This window comes from Tachyglossus aculeatus, chromosome 13 (genome assembly GCF_015852505.1).
Source record: "Tachyglossus aculeatus isolate mTacAcu1 chromosome 13, mTacAcu1.pri, whole genome shotgun sequence".
Taxonomy (NCBI): domain Eukaryota; kingdom Metazoa; phylum Chordata; class Mammalia; order Monotremata; family Tachyglossidae; genus Tachyglossus; species Tachyglossus aculeatus.
Window position 1 is genome coordinate 20,917,727 of NC_052078.1, and position 20,011 is coordinate 20,937,737.

Consider the following 20,011-nt stretch of genomic DNA (forward strand, 5'->3'; position numbering starts at 1 on the left):
AACGGGCTGGTTCAAGTGAAGTGAATGCTAACTGCTGCACAGACCCATGAAAAATAAATGGGATTTTTTTGGTGTTTTCTCCCCCTTTCCATCACCCTGTTTGTCTTTATCTTTCCCTGACCATTGACATACCTCCTCTATCCCACTCTTCCTCTCCTTTTCTCTGTCTCCATCTTCCGCTTCCCTACAGTTTTTTTAATGGTATTTATTAAGTGCTTACTATGTGCCGGGAACTGTACTAAGCACCGGGGCAAATATAAACTAATCGGGTTGGACATGTTCCATGCCCCACATGGGCTCACAGTCTTAATCCCCATTTTTTCAGATGAGGTAACAGGCACAGATCAGTGAAATGACTTGCCCATGGTCACAGCACACGAGTGGCAGAGCCAAGATTAGAACCCAGGTCCTCAGACTCCCCTGCCCGGACTCTATCCCCCCGCAGCACTTAGGGCAGAAGCAGCGTGGCTCAGTGGAAAGAGCCCGGGCTTTGGAGTCGGGGGTCATGGGTTCGAAACCCGGCTCTGCCAATTGTCAGCTGTGTGACTTTGGGGAAGTCACTTCACTTCTCTGGGCCTCGGTTCCCTCATCTGTAAAATGGGGATGAAGACTGTGAGCCCCCCGTGGGACAACCTGATCTCCCTGTAACCTCCCCAGTGCTTAGAACAGTGCTTTGCACATAGTAAGCGCTTACTAAATGCCATTATTATTATTATTATTATTATCCACTAGGACACACTGCTTCTTGCTCTCCCTCATCCCCCTCTAGGCCCAGCTCCCTACATGCCCTGTGAGACCCCATCTCTATCAATCAATCAATCAATCGTATTTATTGAGCGCTTACTATGTGCAGAGCACTGTACTAAGCGCTTGGGAAGTACAAATTGGCAACATATAGAGACAGTCCCTACCCAACAGTGGGCTCACCTCAACCCTGCAGAGTTGGCCAACCCGTTCACCCTCTCCCTCTGACAGCAGCAGTTGCCAGATCGCACCTTTGGTGCCTGCCTGCAACTGCCCAGTGTATACAAGTATAGAACAGCTATTTTACTCTCCATTTTTTTGCCCTCATTGATTTAAAAAGAAAACAGAAAACCCACACACATAGTGAATGATTGCCCCACTCGCCTGTGTTCCCAGGGCCATGAAAAAGGTACCAGGGATGGAGAGAGGAGAGAGAGAGAGAGAGAGGGAGAGAGAGAGAGAGTGTGTGTGTGTGTGTGTGTGTGTGTGCTAAGGGTTCCCCCTAGTGTAACTGCTCCAGAGCTGACCCACCCGAGGAACTTGGGCAGAGCAAAAACTCAGTTATCTGGGGTGCCCAGGGCTGCAGCCAGCCCGGTTTCCTGCAAATTACAGAGCCCTGCATTTCCTGGTTTGATTTACTGTTCTTAGAGCAGCAGATGCATCAGTTGTAGTGTCCTGTTTTTCTTATGGCATTTGTTCACTGCTTGCAAGGTGCCAAGCACTGTACTAAGCGCTGGGGTAGATACAATCCAGTCCCATTCTGCTCACAGTCTTATCCCCCAATTTACAGATGAGGGAACACAGCAAAGTGAGGTGACTTGTCCAAGGTCCCACACAGCAGACAAATGGCGGAGCCAGGATTAGAACCCAGCTCCTCCGACTCCCAAGCCTATGCTCTTTCCAGACCTCACTGCTTCTTTCTTCCCGATGGTCCGATAGTACTTCTGCAGAGACTTGTGTCCCTTCCCTGACGATTGATACGTCAATCAATACGTCAGTCAGTTGATACGTCAATTGATTGATTGATGATGATGATGATTCCCTGTCCGGCCGAGCCCCAGGGATGACAAAGGCCCTACCGTGAGCGGGTCCCTAGGCATGACTCTGAGGTCAGGTGACCTGGAGGGTAGGGATCCTCATGCTACCCTCCAAATATGGCCCGGATAGGTGAATGTTTGTGAGAAAGGAGTTTTTCCCCCACTCCCAAAGTGGGGAGGTGGTCAGGTGTGTATCGGCCATAATATTGCCGCTCGGGTAGAGGGGACTGTCCCAATCTCATGATCCCAGCCTTGCCCACAGTCCCAGCACGCTCCAGAAGGAGGGGAAGCATAGTTGACCTGTATTTTCCTGGCCCTGACCATATCCGTTCGCGGAAGCGGTGGGTAGGTCAATCTGGTCCAGGTGGAGCCCCCCTATTCTCCTAATGGAGATCTTAGATCCCCACAAGAGGGAGGGGGCCAGCACCCCTACTGTCAGCCCTGGGGCCCCTGGGAAAGGAACTAGGTTTGCTTCATTTTTAATGGTATTTGCTAAGCGGTTACTAAACGCCGAGCGCTGTACTAAGCACTGGGATAAATACATTCTTCATTTTGCTTTATGCGCAGTCGCTCCGTTTTTATGGCATTTAAGCGCTTACTATGTGACAGGCACTGTTCTAACTGCCTCTTTGAAGCCGCTCTCGGCCTTCCCCGTAACAGCGATCTCTCCCAATCTGCAGGGCTTGCACCCATCCACAACTCTGGCGTTCTCTTTAGTTGTAAACAGGTAACTAGCTCAGGCGAACCCCACGATACAGCAGGATTACAGATCCAGAAATAAACGCTTATCCTAGTCTGGCACCTGATCTTTGCTCAACCCCAGGGGTGACTGCCCCTCTGAAACACTGCTGTACTCTCCTCAGCAGTTCCTCTTTGGGGCCACTGTCCGCAGGCCTGTTCTCCAAGTTCACGCTCCTGAACCGCACCCTTCCTGCCAAGCACCAGCTGCAATTTTCCTCCCATCTCTGAAGCCTGAGGGTCTGTTTCTCCACTTTTCTAGCCCCCTCCTCCTTGCCCGTTTCCTCCCCTGTGTTGGCTGGGCTCCAGTCGATGCCACCAGGTGAGTGATTGACTCAACAGTTTTCCCTCTGAGAGGGGGACAGAGAGACGAGCGGTTTCTCTGCTCTAGAAACTTCCGGAACTACGGCCTCTTTTCCTGTGTGAGGTGCCAGCCTGCACAGGGGCACACACAATAGGAGCGCTAACACTACTGGCAATGAAGGAAGGAAGACGATGAAGCTGGTGGAGACTCTTGGCCACCAGCCAACAAGAAACACGGGCAGAGTTTGTGGAAGCATGGGTGGAAGGGGAAGGTTGCATGTGTGGGAGTGTTCATGTGGAGTTCCAGATAGAGTGGAAATGGGCTGGAGTGGTTGTCAGGGGGCCACAAAGCCCAATGGAGAAGGCAAGAGAGGAGAGACGCAGCTTTCTGTGCCTCAAGTGTCTCTGTCCTGTGGAGTCGGTGGGGTGCAGGGCCCCTCCTCTCCATCTGAAGTTCCACCGCCCCGCCCATCCCAAGTATGGGGCCTGGCCCCAGGGAACTGGTTGAGCCATCCACACCACTGTCTGAATGAAGCAGCCACATCAGGGCTCAAGGAGCAAACAATCCCGCTCTGCCTGTGCCTGACCAGTGTGTTAGAAGCAAAAAAGACGGAACCTAGCCTGGAACTGAATGCAGCCGGGCAGAGTACAGGGCCCTGCCGGCTGCCCACTCCAGCCCCAAAGGATGGGGGGCTGAGTGGGGGGGGAGAAATCAGTCTAGCCTGAATCATCCCCCTGAGAAAGCATTTGGGTTTGCTCTAGGAGAGAGACAGGATACAACAATAAACAGACACCTTCCCTGCCCACAAAGAGCTTACAGTCTAGAAGTGGGGAGACAGACATTAATGTAAATAAATTACAGATATGTACATAAGTGCTGTGGGGCTGGGAAGCGGGAGGAACAAAGGGAGCAGATCAGGGCGACGCAGAAGGAAGTGGGAGAAAAGGAAAGGGGGGTGATTAGGAAGGGAAGGCCTCCTGGAGGAGATGTGCCTTTAATAAGGCTTTGAAGCGGGGGAGAGTAATTGTCTGTCAGATTGGAGGAGGGAGGGCATCCCAGGCCAGAAGCAGGACACGGGCGAGGTGCCGGCGGTGAGATAGGCATTATCGAGGCATAGTGAGAAAGTTAGCATTAGAGGAGCCCCACGTGGGGCATGGACTGCATCCAACTTGAAGCCTTGTGTCTACCCCAGTGCTTTGAACAGTGCCTGGCACAGAGTAAGCACTTAACAAATGCCATTTAAAAAAAGATGGGTCAGGAGCCCAGTTAAACCTGGGACTCCACTGAGAGTGAAACCAAAGCCTGGGCTAGCCCCTGAAATGGAAGGGAATGGGATTTTCCAATGTTAACAAATGACTCCAATGTTCTCCAGCCTACAGGAAAAGAGAGCGCATGATCTTCTAGGGGAGGAGTTGGGGAAGAGGAACCAATCATTGGTCATGGGGAGGGAATGCGTCTTTTACATTGTTATATTGCTTCCCTAGCGCTTAGTATAGTGCTCTGCACACAGTAAGCGCTCAATAAATATGATTGACTGACTTACAAGAAGGCCCAAGGATAGAAGAGAGAGAATGTAGGCTGGGATGGGAGGGTCAGGAGCCCCCATGCCCACAGCCATTCCCCTAGAAACCTTTGCTCCCCCGGGGCCGATGGGGAAATCAGCTGCCCAAAGTGGACTGGATTGCACAGTACTATTTTCATGCCCAGCCTCCCTGGTGCCCTGCTGTGTGTCTGGCACAGAGACCCAACCTGTAGTCTGGCTTAGCAAACATTTCCCAGATGGCTCTACAAAGGACTTCCCTCTCTAAGTAATGTCTGTCTGGCTCACCTACCACACTGAGAAATCTGTGTACTGTTATTCACATATTCTCCCACTGTCTTTCTCTTTCAGGGCTCTACCGTGGCGAGAGAAGCTAGTTACAAAGAAAAGGTACAGTGATGTGACTTTCTTACTCCATTTTTGTGCCTGAGATTGGGCAGGATGGATCAGTGTCGCTCAGGTGTTTCTTTTCTCCTTTTCCACCACCCTGCTACAACCCACCCTTATCCATCACATCCAGTGAAAAACATCCCAGAATAAATCAACAAAAGGCAAATACAGCATCAGAGTGAAAGTATTTACAGAATCCCCAGAGTTCACGATTCTGCGTGTCGAGCACTGATGTTCCTGTTGTCATCTCGGAGCATGAAAGGTTTGCTCTGCTTACAGTATGCACTCAATAAATACCAATGATCGATTGATTAAATTGAGGCCATACCGGCCAGGTTATGTCCTGTGCTGCCTCCTGACTCATCCAGAAGTCTTCCTGAGGGGAAGCTGCTACCCGGAGTTCACAGATCGTACATTTTGGAGGTCCTGCAAAATACAGGCCCCAAAATGGAATTTCTCCCCAGAAAATTATTTTCCACTGATACCCAATCATTGCTGGGTGAAAAGGTGTTGTGGATAATTTCCTCTTCTGGTGTGCTAGTCCAGGACACCGACACACTGTGAGGTTAATGGGATTGTACCCAGGTCCAGTTGGGTAACAAAACCCCAGGTGCTGTTAACCAGCATGTACACAGAGGGCTGGACCAGATGATCTCTGAAAGTTCATTCATTCATTCCTTTTTATTGAGCACTTACTGTGTGCAAAATTGCACTCGGCCCCTTGGAATGCTTATCTGAATGGCTCGGTATTATTCGGAGGAGTGGTATTCCACAGTTTAGCACACAGAACATCTCCCCCTCTAGACTATAAGCTCACTGTGGACATAGAATGTGCCTATTTTGTACTCTCCCAATTGCTTGGTTCACTGCTCTGCACACAGTAAGTGCTTAATAAATACAATTGACTGACTGCAGTGAATGTATGATCCCAAAGCGCGTTATGCTTTGATTGGAAGGGCATTTTTTGTGGGGGTCGGGTTTCCTTTCCTTAGAGCACACTCAATAGTACTTCCACATTTTTCTTTCATCCAAGTTTTGAGGAAAATGTTGTTTCAAAGGTTCATTTGATATACACCTGTAGGAGTGAATTCCTGTATTGCATTCATTCAGTTCATTCAATCCTATTTATTGAGCACTTACTGTGTGCAGAGCACTGTACTATGAGCTTGCAGATAAAGGTGGCTCAGGGTCAGGCTGCACGCACAGCTTTTGGACGTCACTTCACTTACCTGTGCCTCAGTTACCACATCTGTAAAATGGGGATGAAGACTGTGAGCCCCTTGTGGGACAGGGACTGTGTTCAAACTGATTAGCTTGTATCTAGCCCAGCACTTAGAACAGTGTTTGACACATACTATTATTGTTTATCATCATTATTAATGATAACGATGATGATAATAATAGTTTGAGGCTCTCAGAGTGGACTGCGTGTCTCTCAATGTCCTCATCTGGGAAGCTGAGAGCTCCACTGGGTGGAGGCTTGCATGTCTCAATTCCTTTATGGGCATTGTCAACGACCCATGATCCCTGGGCTGTCTGAGTCCAAAGCCTCAGCTTGTTGGGAACCAGAGTCCCTTTGATATTTGGTATTTGAAGCAAGAGTTACTGTGTGGCGTCCCAGAACCTTCCTGTGCAAATCATCATGGCAGTGGTGACGTGCTGATGGAGACAAAAGTGAGCTGGTGCAGGTGGCTCCCCTCCGAGCCCCAGAGATCTACTCTGATTCAAGTGGAGGTTTCCACCTCCAGCCCAGGAGAAGCTCTCAAAGCATTGTTCTTTTTTTTTCCTCTTCCATGAGGAAATGTCTGGAGAGTTAAGATCCACACACGCTTTTCAACAGCATGACAAAATGCCAACTCATCTCGCAGCTCCTCAATAAGAATTAAAGTCATCATGACATCTGATATTCAGCATTATATCCCCACTTTTTTTCTCTAGTTTACCAGGTCCCTCGAGACCACAGCTTGAACTGCTTTCATTTTTTCTGGTCTATTTAGTTTGAGTTTTTTTTCAGGCTCTAACAGGGTTTTAAGCCTTGGGGACTGGGCCCCCTGTGATTTGAAAGAACGAATGCCAAAGCAAGAAGCTTCCCGCCAACAGTAATTGCTACGATAAACTCAGGGGGAAAAAAACACTATAAAAATGAAAGTGGGTGGGATAGAAAGGGACACACATTCCAGTTTTTCCTGGCACGGTAGTGTTTTCAATCATATTTACTGAGCGCTTACTGTGTGCAGAGCACTGTACTAAGCGTTTATGCAAGAAGCAGGAATGTTTTGAGCAGTGATTACCACTTACTTGGACTGAGGTAGGGGACAGCATTTATGGAGTTGGCGATCGATGAGCATATCCTTCATGTGCTCTGCTGTAGTAATGCTAAGGTGAGAGTGACAACGCATCACTGAACTATCACCCTTGGCCATTTATAGTTAAGTTTATTCTTAAACACGTGGTTGGAAGGTTTTCTTAAATTTAATTGAGGGCACTGGGGAGAGGTGCCAGTAAAGTGAATTTTTAAAAACACTAATGACACATGTCAAAACGAGCTCTCTGGGCTTGTAGGTGAAGTGATCTGACTCAAGGCTTGCCAGGATGTCAGAATTCTAGTTTCTTTCTAGCCTGGTTACTCAATGGCAGAGAGTCAATCAAACAATCAATGCTATTTATTGAGCACTTACTGTGTTCAGAGCACTGTATTAAGCGCATGGGAAAGTACAATATAATAGACACAATGCATGCACACAAGGAGCCTACATTCTACGGCGGGAGTCAGACATTAAAATGAATTACAGATAGGGGAAATAGTAGAGTTTAAGGATATGTCCTTTAGACTCTAAGATCATTATGAGCAGGGAACGTGTCTGCTAATTCTCTTGTACTCCCCTAACTGCTTAGTGCAGTATTCTGCACATAGTAAGCGTTTAATAAATACCATTGATTGACTGACTGAAGTGCTGTGGGACAGATGCAGTGAGCTAGTAATTGTCAATGCAATTGAAAGAAATATTCTGTTCATATTTTTGCTTTTCATTTTTGTTTTGGGACTTCCTGATCGGAGTACATTTTTAGGGAAGTGCGGAGGAATGAGAAATGCATTCTGCTTGATTTTGTTTCCAGTGAACATTGGAGCTTGTTGTGCTATTTTGCTTTAGTAGTTCTGTGGCCCAGTTGTCATAGAAACGTGTTGAATACCCACACCCCACCCTGTATCTGCCCTCAAAAGCACTTATATCCTAAAAAAATTTTAATGGTATTTGTTAAGCGCTTAATCTGTGCCAGGCACTATACTTAGTGCTTGGGTATATACAAGATAATTAGGTTGGACGCAGTCCCTATCCCACAGTCTTAATCCCCATTTTACAGACGAAGTAACTGAGGCAGAGAAAAGTTAAGAGACTTGCCGACAAGCACACAGCAGACAAATGAGGGAGTCAGAATTAAAACCCAGGTCCTTCTGACTCCTAGGCCATGCTGCTTCTCAGATTTTCAAACTGCTCCAGCATTTAGCCACAAATTCCAACTGAAACTGTGTGGCTAAATATTATGCAACTCCCAAAAATGGATGAGTGTCTGCCTCATTCTAGTGTTTTAAAAGGAGCCATTTTTCTTATCTCTGTCAAAGAAGCAGCTGAAACCACCAAAGTCTGTTTCTTCCCTCCCACCCCTGGATGTCTAAAACGAATTGCCTAACAACACACACATCTGGCCTTAAAATTCCTTTGCCAAGTTGCAGCCTAATGAAAATATAAAGGCCCCAAGGAATAATCCTGGGAAGTGGGGAATGAAAATATCAAAAGATTTTCCAGTGTTGCCATTAGACTGGACAATTAACTAATTTACCTCAATTATTTCCAAGGGCTTTTTTTTCCTATTTTCTACACTCTTCACCCCTTGTAATGGTACCATCTACTACTCAACACAGTCCATGGACTAATCCAACTGAGAATGCAGACGGATTTTTAGCCATTTTCTGTATCCAGAGATTAAGCTAATAATTTAGGTTCTTCTCAGTGTGCCGAACACCTTGCCTAAGTGCTTTCTAGATCAGCTGGAATCCGCAGCAGACTTCTCGGCCCATTTCGGCCTTTCTGGAATTTGTGGGGAGAAATTCCCCAGGTGAACAGTTCTTGGAAGAACTGCTGTCCGAACCAAACACTGTCCCCCACCTCCCAACTCACACGGCCTGTCAGGTCACAACCACTTCCCAGCATCTGCCCTGCTCTTTCCCTTAACCAGAACCTCAAGAGATCCCTTGTCCAAGTGGTGCTCATGAGTATTCACCATGGATAGACACTGACCAGAAAGGTTTCAATCAATCCAATGACATTTATTGAGTGCTTACTATGTGCAGAGCACTGTACTATGCCCTTGGGAGAGTACAGTACAACCGAGTTGATAATAATAATCATAATAACTGTGGTATTAAGCTCCTACTATGTGCTAGGCACTATACTGAGCGGTGGGGTAGATACAAGCAAATCTACTTGTTTGGACCCCGGCACAGTGGAGGACCCAGCCCCATGTTGGTAGATAGAAGAAGGGAGCTCTGTTGTTTACAAAGTTAATGTATTGTGGTGTTCGCCCAAACTGTCTTTTCTTGGCCCTATTAGGCAGGAAGGAAATAGTTTTTGCAGGTACCTCAGCAGAGAACCTGATTCTGAGCAGGTCTGTTAACTGTGAGTCTCATGAGCCTCATAAAAACCCCAGGAGATACCACAAATAGACGGGCCAGAGGTTGAGGAAGGATAGAGCAGCACTAGGAGAATATCTGGTTCAGTGCAAGGACTGACTAGAAACTGGCCAGGATCCTGAGAAAGTCTGATTCTATGGGTGATACCAGCTTCCTTCCTTCCCAGCTATGGGTCTTTCAAAGATTCAGGCTTCTTCATAATAATAATAATAATTGTGGTATTTGTTAAGCACTTAGCATGTGCCAGGCACTGTACTAAGTGCTGGGGTAGACACAAGATGATTGGGTTGGACACAGTCCCTGTCCCACACAGGGCTCAGAATCTTAATCCCCATTTTACAAATGAGCTATCTGCAGCACAGAGAAGTAAAGTGACTTGCCTACGGTCACACAGCAGAAAAGTGGCAGAGCCAGGATTAGAACCCAGGTTCTCTGACTCTCAGGCCTATTAGACCACACTGCTTCTCATGCTGAATCCTTCCATTTCCCCTCCTTTAGCCACCTCCTGTGGTCAGTGCAGAGTTGGGTACAGAGCCAGATTGGCCCAAGTCAATTTTGACTGGCCATGTCACTATTTATTTTTTTTAACCAAAAACTCCTGTCAGATGAAAACATTTCACTGGGAGAAGGCCAATTTCCCCATTAAGACACTTCCTCCCAGCAACCACAGCCACCATTTGGTTGCCCAAAGGAATGAGTGACGCCCGTGACCAATTCAACAGCAGCAGCACCATTCTGAACTGAAGGAAAAGGCAGAATTAGGAGCAGTGGAGGGGAGTCACAGTGCCAACCTCACGAGGCTGTAAGTTTGTCCCGGGCAGGAAATGGATCTGCCAACTCTGTCATATTGTTCTCTCCCCAGTACAGTGCTCCACAGATAGCAAGCACTCAGTATAGCCCATTGATTGATCCCACTGACACTGCAGCTGGGGGAAGTATGTCCACACCTAACATTTTGACCATAAAATGTTCAGCAGCTCAGCATATGATCCACTTGGCTGCAGTTGCAAAGGCGAAGTCACACGTGCTCTGCACCAGCCATAAAGACCAGCTGAAGAATGTGTTCGTACCTACAAACTCGGGGGTCTTGCAGACCCAGATCTGAGTTCCTCTAATCTTGGTGTCCCACCAATCAATCACTCAGTTGCATTTATTGAGCGCTAACTATGCACACAGCACTGTACCAAGAACTAGGGAAATTACAATATAGTAGGCTAGAGATGGTAGACAAGATCCTTTCCCAAAAGGGGCTTACAGTCTATGGGGAGAGAGAGATATCAAAATAAATTAGGGATGGGGGAAACAGCATATACGTAAGTGCTGTGGGGCTGAGGACGGGGTGAATATCAAGTGTTTAAAGGGGTACGGATCAGAGGGTGGGTGGGGGAAATGAGAGCTTAATCAGGGAAGGCCTCTCGGAGGAGATGTGATATCACCAAGACCTATATGATGGGGCTCCTTGTCTCTCCGTCGTTGAGGAAGGGAGCAAGAATGAACATGGCAAAATCAGTCCGGTTTCTTTGCCCATATTATGGTTCACTTTTGCCACAGAACTTTTTTGGTGTTTGTGCTGTTTTGGAAATCAGCCAAGAAAGATGTTTAATTCTTTTATGGCTGCAGCATTTAGCAACAAGGCTGTAACAGCATCCCAGTGACAGCATTGCTTAATCTGGATTGAACTGAAGATTTGAGGCACAACAGAGGTCAGGAATGAGACAGCCATTCAATGAGTTGACTGACCCTGAACTCAGTCTATTTAGACAATTTCTGCCTGGGCAATAAATCACCATTGCTTCCCTGATAAGATAGTTATAATCTTGAAATTGGAGTATGTCCATTAATAAAATTAATCTTACAAAAGTGCTTTGAAGTAACAGATGCAAAAAACTGCTTAAGATCCTAAATGATTAACAGAATTCGTGAATGGATCAGCGTATAATAAAAATGCTGTAAAAAACATTAGTGTAAAAATGATGCCCTCTGTCTTCAGACACACCCTTATTTTAAGATTTGGTGTCCATGTTTGGGTTTTATATTTTTGGTGCCCGGAGGAGCGCTAAGACAATATTCCATGTCACTATAAATAAAAGCATAAAATTATCTAAAATTATTTGTACTAACTGCATTTTTTTAAATTGGCATTTGCTAATTGCTTATTAAGTATCAGGCACTGTATTAAGCGCTGGGTAGATACAAGATAATCAGTTGGAACCCAGTCCACGTCCCACATTGGGCTTACAGTCTTAATTTGCAGATGAGGTAATGAAGGTGCAGAAAAATGATGAAGTGACTTGCCTGGACACAGCAGAGCCGGGATTAGAACCCAGGTCCTCTGAGTCTCAGACCCACGCTCTCTCCACTAGCCCACACTGCTTCTTCATGCTACATGAAATCAAACTGTCTCGGACTACCTCCCTTTTTCGCCATTTATCAATCAGTGGTATTTATTGAGCACTTACTGGGTGCAGAACACTACTAAGCGCTTGGGAGAGAACAACACAACAGAGTCGGTTGCCGCATTCCCTGCCCACAGTGAGCTCACAGTCTAGAGAACTACTAAATCCACATAATTAAGGATTCTGCACAAAGCTAAGGGAGACTATGACATTACTAAGAAAAGCAAGCCCTAACCTTGTTTTGTAGCCCTCATCTCTAGTAAATAATGGTCCTAGTCCAAAGATTCATTTTTCTAATAGAACCTCATCAAAATGACTTAATCATCTAAATTCCTCCAGTGCTTGGTTTTTCTTTCACTGGATTCATTACAACTGTTAACATCTTAGTTCTTGTAACTCAGTGATGACAAGTTTTGAAATTGTCATTTCAAATATTTGGTGATATAGGTGAAGACAAGTCCCATCCCACAGATTTCAGCTTGACGTGTAATTAGTGTGATTTGCATTAGCATAATAGAAGTGAAGCTGAAGGAAATAAAGAAGTGATATTTAAACAATAATGGGATCACTTTCATGGTAAAAAGTACCAGAACTTCCATGTACAGATGTCTTGTATATATAAAAAAAAGAACAGTGTGGTTTTTAACAGTTGTCAAATTCTGACAGCTGCTTTGACTCGTCTTGGTCTTTAATTCTTTTCTTTTTAATGGAAGGGTATCTCCTATTCATGGCTCCAGCAGTTCAGGCCTCTCTAAATGAGACAGAGAAATGCGTATCTCCCTGGTGGTCGATCTTTTCACAGCTGTGCCGCAATTCCAGTGTGACATCAAATTAGTAATTATAGCTGAGCGGACTTCTTTTTACAAATGACAGTCTCAGCACTCTGCCGGGGAGCAAGCTACTCAGCAGGGAACTGAGGAAGGAAGAGAAAACAAAACCGGACTCACTTGATTTGGGGGAGATTTGACCTGACGCTCGAAAAGGGCCACGTTCTCGCGGGAGATCAGACGAAACTTCTCAGGGATTTACACAAACAAAGCTGTTTGGAGGAAGTCTTGTGCAGTTGTTCTCCAAACTTTCTTGTATCTATTTTTGTTGGTGGGGGCGGGGAGGAGAGGACGACAAAATATTGGCTGACTTATGAAGCCACAGGTCTGCCATAAGAAAGTTCTCTGTAAACACATAAATTCCTCTCGCTTGTCCATTTGAAGGAAAACAGTCTGCAGTTGGCGATATAGGTCTAATGACTCTGATCACTGTGAACAATTCTAAACACACTTTAATCAGTTTTAGGCATTGGAGTTGCTAATTTAGCAAATGACAGACTGGCGCAAAGTCCCTGACGTTTTTATCCGAGGCCTTCGGTTAAACTGAGTGATTGCATTATACTAAAAAAAAAAAAAAAAACCATTGGGTTCTATGCCAATTCCCAGAACTTCTTTTGTACTCTTTAAATTATAACACATTAGAATTAATTACTACCTATGTCTAATTCTTGGGGCTAGATTATTGCCACGGTAGCAGGGACGGCTGTCTCCAAGCAGAGTCACAATAGAACAGCAGAGAGAGAGGGGGTGGGGGGGCGCGTGTTGCTGTAACCTCTCTCCAGATCAGTTAAAGAGTGTTTCTGCTTTTGCCTGTCAGAGACTGTCCAGTTTTGAAATCCCCAAATTATGTGTACCCCTTTTCTACACACACCCCCCATTTATATCAGGGAAATCCTGCTTGCTTCCGCATTATTTTATAAATGACGGGGCCACGGGACTGGGACCGAGGCTGCCCGGGTCCCATTCTTTGCTTAACCACAAGCACCCTATCTATCTGGCACAGTTTGCCGTTTAGGACCTGCAGATAAACCTCTGTCTGCAATGCACTCCTTTGTTCTGCACTCACTCACCAGGCCTGGGCGCGGGGGAGCGGGCTTGAAACCATTCCTGTTAAGCAAGAGCAGGGCAGACCCTGCAGGAGAAGGGAAATGCTTGATTGCTGCTGCTAGTAATAAAAGTTCTTCTTTTCTTTCTATATTAAACCACAAAACCTCATCTCCTGACCTGTGGGTATGACCCCCACCAATTTGGGGAAAGACTTAAGAGCTATCGGTTGAAATGCCCAGGAAAAATGCCTGTGAAGTGTGGCTGGGCAGGAAGACTCTGAATGAACACTGGGCCGTGGGAGGGGAAGCCCCATGACCCTTCTCTCACCTACTGTCCAGGTGGCACTGCCCAGGGGGCCTGACCCTAATTACAGTTCCCTACAGTAAGCTCAACTTTAATTCCTTTTTAGGCGGCCTTTCTCTTTGCCACCATCGTCACCACCAGCATTGGCTGATCATTTCCTGCGGGCCGAGCGCTTGTTCTAGGTACTTGGGAACATACAGAAAAGTATAAGATGGGGTCCCTGCCTTCAATCAATCGATTGTATTTTTTGAGTGCATACTGTGTGCAGAGCTCCGAAATAACCACTTGGGAGAGTACAGTGCAACAGAGTTGGTAGATACGTTCCCTGCCCATAGTGAAGGATCTTCTAATCTAATGGGAGAGACAAGCAGATCCAAACTGACAAAAAAAAAAAAAAATCCCCACAATACTTAAAAGAGTGTGAGTGTTGGTATGAATAATCTTCTCGGGAGATATAATAAGTAACAAATATGTAAATAAGCACACTCCTAATGCAGTGTGGCTAAGGGGGTGGCATGACTGGTAAGGGGAAGGGAATAGGCTGGGAAAACCACTGGACATTTAGAAAGCTTTGCAGAAAGAGAGGGACACGGTTTGGGAAAACTGATGGGGGAAGGTGGGAGCAATGTGTCGGAAGCGGGAAAATCAAGGGCACGAGCTAGGGGTTAGCAGAAGACAAGCAGATACGTAAGAGAGTTTTCATGTCTTTCCTAGTGGAAAGAGCACAGGCCTAGGAGTCAAGAGTACCTGAGTTCTAATCCCGGCCCTGCCACTTGCTTCCTTGTATGACCTTCAGCATGTCACTTGACTTCTCTGTGCATCGGGTTCCTCATCTGTAAAACGGGGATTCAATCCCTATTCTCCCTCCTATTTAGGTTGTGATCCCCATGTGGGACAGGGACTGTATCTGACCTTATTATCTTGCAAATACAGTGCCTGGTACATAGTAAGAGCTTAAAACATACCACAATAGTTTGCTTTGTTGTTATTGTTAGGAACCTGCCCTCTGAAGGGAGAATGACTTCTTTATGATGTCTGTTAAGTGCTTGCTATATGCCAGGCACTGTTCTAAATGCTGGGGTAGAAAAAGCTACCCAGGTTGAACACAGTCCATGTCTCATATGGGACTCACACTCTTAATCCCCATTTTACAGATGAGCTAACTGAGACACAAAGAAGTGAAGTGACGTGACTTGCCCACAGTCACACAGAAGACAAGTGGTGGAGCTGAGATTAGAACCCAGGTCCTTCTGAGTCCCAGGCTCGTGATCTCTCCACTTGGCCTCGCTGCCTGTCTGATTGATTCCAGGCTATGCCAGGACCCAGCCAATCTTGAGCCTGAACTGTTCTGGCAACAGACATCTTTTTAAATGAATGCCTCCAATTATGGAAATCGGTTTATATCATCATCATCATCAACTAACACAATTTAACAACCCCTGGGTGCAGGGCTTGTTTGGGATTTTTGTTGTTGATTTAATGGCTAACCGTTCTTACTGGAATATTTCTAACAATTCTTGTGGTTAGGGATGTTACCCAGGCATTTTAAGTACGGTGTACCAAGTGAACCTGAATTTAACTGAAAATTTATACCCTGGATGATTGTAGACTCTTGACTTTCTCTTGCGAATGTAACATTTAAACCAGAAACTGTAAGACAGTACCACAAATTTACCGAGATGCCAGACTTGAAAATCCCTGAATTTTCCCTGTGGTTGTTGATGCAACTAAGATTTATGATTAGAAGGGTAACCTGATATTTTCATGAAGGGTCACAATGAAATGTTCATGTAGTAGCACTAGCATTAATTGAACACCTACTCTATGAAGAGCACTATGCTAGGTGCTTGGGAACATACTGAAGAAAAAAATGTTTCTTCTGGCTCAATCAATCAATCAATCGTATTTATTGAGCGCTTACTATGTGCAGAGCACTGTACTAAGCGCTTGGGAAGTACAAATTGGCAACACATAGAGACAGTCCCTACCCAACAGTGGGCTCACAGTCTAAAAGGGGGAGACAGAGAACAGAACCAAACATACCAACAAAATAAAATAAATAGGATAGAAATGTACAAGTAAAATAAATAAATAGAGTAATACTTGTTGCATACTGGAGAATGGGGGCACAGGAGTGTTTACTGCATGCAGAGCACCGGGAACTAAGGGGAGTACACTACAATGGAGTTAGAAGACACATTCCCTACCCACAACGCTCTTACAGTCTAGAGGGATAGTTTGAACATGCCTGGACTTCTCACCCACACCCGGTACCTTCCACTCCGACTCGGCCAAGCTGTATCATCACGGAATCAATCAATCGGATTTACTGAGTGCATACTATGTGCAGGGCACTGTTCTAAGCGCTTGGAAGAGCACAATGCAACAGAATCAGCGCTCCGGTTCCCTGGTTAGCTCGAGGTCTCTGTGAACTTATCAGAGCCGCTGAAATTGCATAAGGGTTCCGAGTACCTCTGTTTGCTGATGCTATCTGATGCTTTCCTACCGTCAATGAAAGCTGTATAGAGGGTCTTAGTATTATTTCCTGCACTTTTTCCCATATCTGTCGGAGGCAAGGTTCATCTAGATCCCTCTAGACTGTAGGCTCATTATGGGCAGGGAATGTTTCTGTTTATTGTTATATTGTATTCTCCCAAGCACTCAGTACAGCACTCTGGATGCAGTAAGCGCTCAATAAATACAGTTGAATGAATGAATGTGAATGGATGAATCTGCGGTGTATTTGGTCAGAAGCAGCATCGCGATTCAGGTAGTGCAAGACTGACTCTACTTTTTAAGCTAGTCGCATGCCAGAAATAAAAGCAGATCCACGAGTGCTGAGAGGACTGAAGGGCAACATGACCAGGATGGGGAAGGGATTGATCACAAAATGCCTCTAGGAGGAGGTGACTGAAGGGAGGAGTAATGAGATTGGAGAAAGCTGAGGTTGGTGGTGCAGAGGGGCAATTTCATTTCTTCTTTCTTTGGAGGAAAAAAAAGCCTTTAAAATTGAGCTTTGCTGAACCTGATTTCACTCCTTCAGGTTCCAGTACCCACGGGAGACTTCTTGTGAAGTGTGCAGTGTGTTTTATCTTTCTCTGATTATTCATATGAAGCCTAGCTGGACATACTGTGCCATAAGACTTCAGGGCCTGGTGAGCTCGTTCTGGTTATCTCCTTTGTGAAAATTAAGACAAATTTAAGGCCTGTCGGATTCCTGCCTAGGTTGTGAGGGAAACCATGCCTCTTTCAGCACACCTTGCTTGTACTGTTGGAGATGGAAGGGGAGAGCGAGAAAACCCTTTCCCACATTCTTCAATTTAAACTTTCTCCCTTCCTGCCACTTCTCCTTTCATGACCCAGATTTATGGTTTAGACATTACGAATGGCAGAACTCATTTTAAGGAAATCTCTAATAATCCTTATTATAATAAAATTGATACTACAAGTATTGTGCTATTAAATCAAATTACCTTTGTCCAAGGGTTAATATAAATGTTGCTTTAAAATGCTGTCCATTAGGGGAATAATTATGTAATGTGTTTTAAGTGCAGTAGGTACTGATTTTTTTGAAGAATTTTGGCAAACTCCGAGTGGCTGGGGTCCAAGTTTGCATTTGATTTACACTTTTTTTTTTACAAGTTTATTTTCATTTTAGGGAGCTTTGAAAAACACACAGCCAGGTCCATGAGCCATCCTTAGCCTAAGACAATAATTAACACAGATTTTATACGTTGCACATGCGGCTTGATCTGTCACAATAACGGCCCATCAAAAGGACACTGAGCAGTGATCTTTGACATAACAGCTTACAGTTAGACTTTTCAAAAATGGTTCACCAATAGAACACATGGAACAGAAATTCATCTCTTTGTGAAACTGGAATCCTCTAATCCTGGAGCATTATGATGTGCATTACCGTTTGCACTGAAACCTCCTGGTGCCAAATTCCTGTGTGCACTGAACATTCAAGTGTGACGGGCATGAATCTTGTTTACCCTTTAAGATTCTGTCCAAAGAAGCAATGGACTTGGAAGTTGTGCTTTTTTCCATAAGCATAGATTTTTATCTCTCAGCTGCTTGCAGCAGTGAAAAATTCAGCATGTCCTTTTGCATTCTTTAGTAGGGGATTAAATAGATACTGAAGACTCAAAGGGAAATGCATTTTTAATTTAGGAGAAATTTGTGGCAGTTTTTATAACAATTTGTTCCTTACTGATTTTTTTTAAAAAAACTATTATTTTAAGGAATGTCAATGTTAGTTGGGCTAGAATTATTTGGAATTTACCTAAAAGTTAATTACATCAGAAACTGCACTAAAGTACACTCTTTGTAGTATAAACTATTTGTAGTATACTGGTTGCTCATGAAAGTTTAAGGAAATCCATGTAGACTTTAACCATTTTGAAGGCAGGGACCAGGCACTCTTATTTGATACTTTTCCATAGCAAGAGCCCAGTGTTCTGCTCAATTATAATCGATGATGGTGATGAAGAAATAGCCCTCCATCCTTCTAAACACTAAACATTGATAGTATATTCCTAATTAAATGAATGAGAATTTTCCAAACGGGTCCAGTTCCGGTAGAACTTAATACAGCTGGGATTTTTTTTTTATAACAGAACCCCCAAATGATGAGATTTCTAGAAAATCTCAAGAGTTCTCAGTAGATAAGGCTTTTTGACAGGAAGCATCCTATGGGTAATATTTGTTCTTTTATCTCATTTCTTAGGGAGGCAGCAGGACCTAATGTAAAGAAAATGGGACTTCATGACTATTTCTTGAGCACCTACTGTTTAGAGTACTGCACAAAGTACTTGGGAGAGTACGATAAAAATTAGAGACCATAATCCTTTCCCTCAAAGGGTTTACAATCAAAATGTTGTGTTAGTGATGAGTACACTCAGTTCACTGAAATATGTTCTAGAATTTAGACTTTTCTTTTTATGGTATGTGTAAAGTGTGTGCTATGTTCCAGCACTGTACTAAGAACTGGGGTCGGCACAGTTTAATCGGGTTGGACACAGTCCCTGTCCCACATTGAGCTCACAATCTTAATCGCCATTTTACAGATGAGGTAACTGAGGTAGAACACAAGTTAAATGACTTGTCCAAGGTCACAGAGGAGACAAGTGATGGAGCAGATATTAGAACCCAGATCCTCTGACCCCCAAGCCCATGCTCTTTCCACCACGCCACACTCCTTCTTAGGCTTTTTCTTCTATTTGTGGTAGTTTAATTCATAGCCAGCCTGCAGCAGTATATTCCACTGATCTTTAGTGTAGACTGATTTAGCATTACCATTTTCTACTCCTCTGGTATGTCCTATTTCTCTATGGCTCTTCAAAAACTAGTTTGTGTTTCAGAAGAATAACAGGTAATAACAAGGATCTCCTTGTTTACACACATTCAGATTTTGCATTCACCTCCTTTCTTTGCGAGAGTCATTTTTTTGTTTCGTTTTGGCAGGATCTTTAACTCAGCTCCAACAGCATCACTATTACTGATCTCTTCCCAACTAAGTCAAATCCAATTAGTAAAGTCCTCAGGAGTCAGAGATTTATTAAAAATGGAGAAGTCCTGGCTGTAGAGAGAGGCTGGAGTGGAGGGTTTCAGTATTCGACTTTTTTTTGGGTAACTATATACAGTACTGCCTGCTTGATATCATTTTCTTGGGAAAATGACACCTCTTTCATTCAGTTTTGGCTTGGGAGAGCAAATATAATTAAAGGGCTCATTAACAGGTCCATATTAAGCAAGTTCACAGGCGGAATATAGGGTGGACGTGTCCAACTGGAAGAAACCCAGACTGTGGACAGCTAATTTGGACTTTCTTTACTACCATTTGTGTCCATTTTTAAACTCAAGAGCAATGATGTCCAAGCTGTCTTAGGCAGATACATTCTGAGCCTTATACTTGTGTCTGCAAAGTTTTATCGTACTCTTTACCATTCGTCATCATCATCAATCGTATTTATTGAGCGCTTACTATGTG

General features: G+C 44.7%; 1 protein-coding gene across 1 annotated transcript in view; it reads left to right on the forward strand.

Moving 5' to 3' along the window:
* PIP4K2A (phosphatidylinositol-5-phosphate 4-kinase type 2 alpha) overlaps positions 1–20,011 on the forward strand; it is a 157,623-nt gene that overhangs the window by 128,359 nt on the left and 9,253 nt on the right. Inside the window, exon 6 of the mRNA XM_038755564.1 lies at positions 4,715–4,753. Coding sequence (XP_038611492.1) covers positions 4,715–4,753 — 39 coding nt within the window. The remainder of the gene's footprint in view (positions 1–4,714; positions 4,754–20,011) is intronic.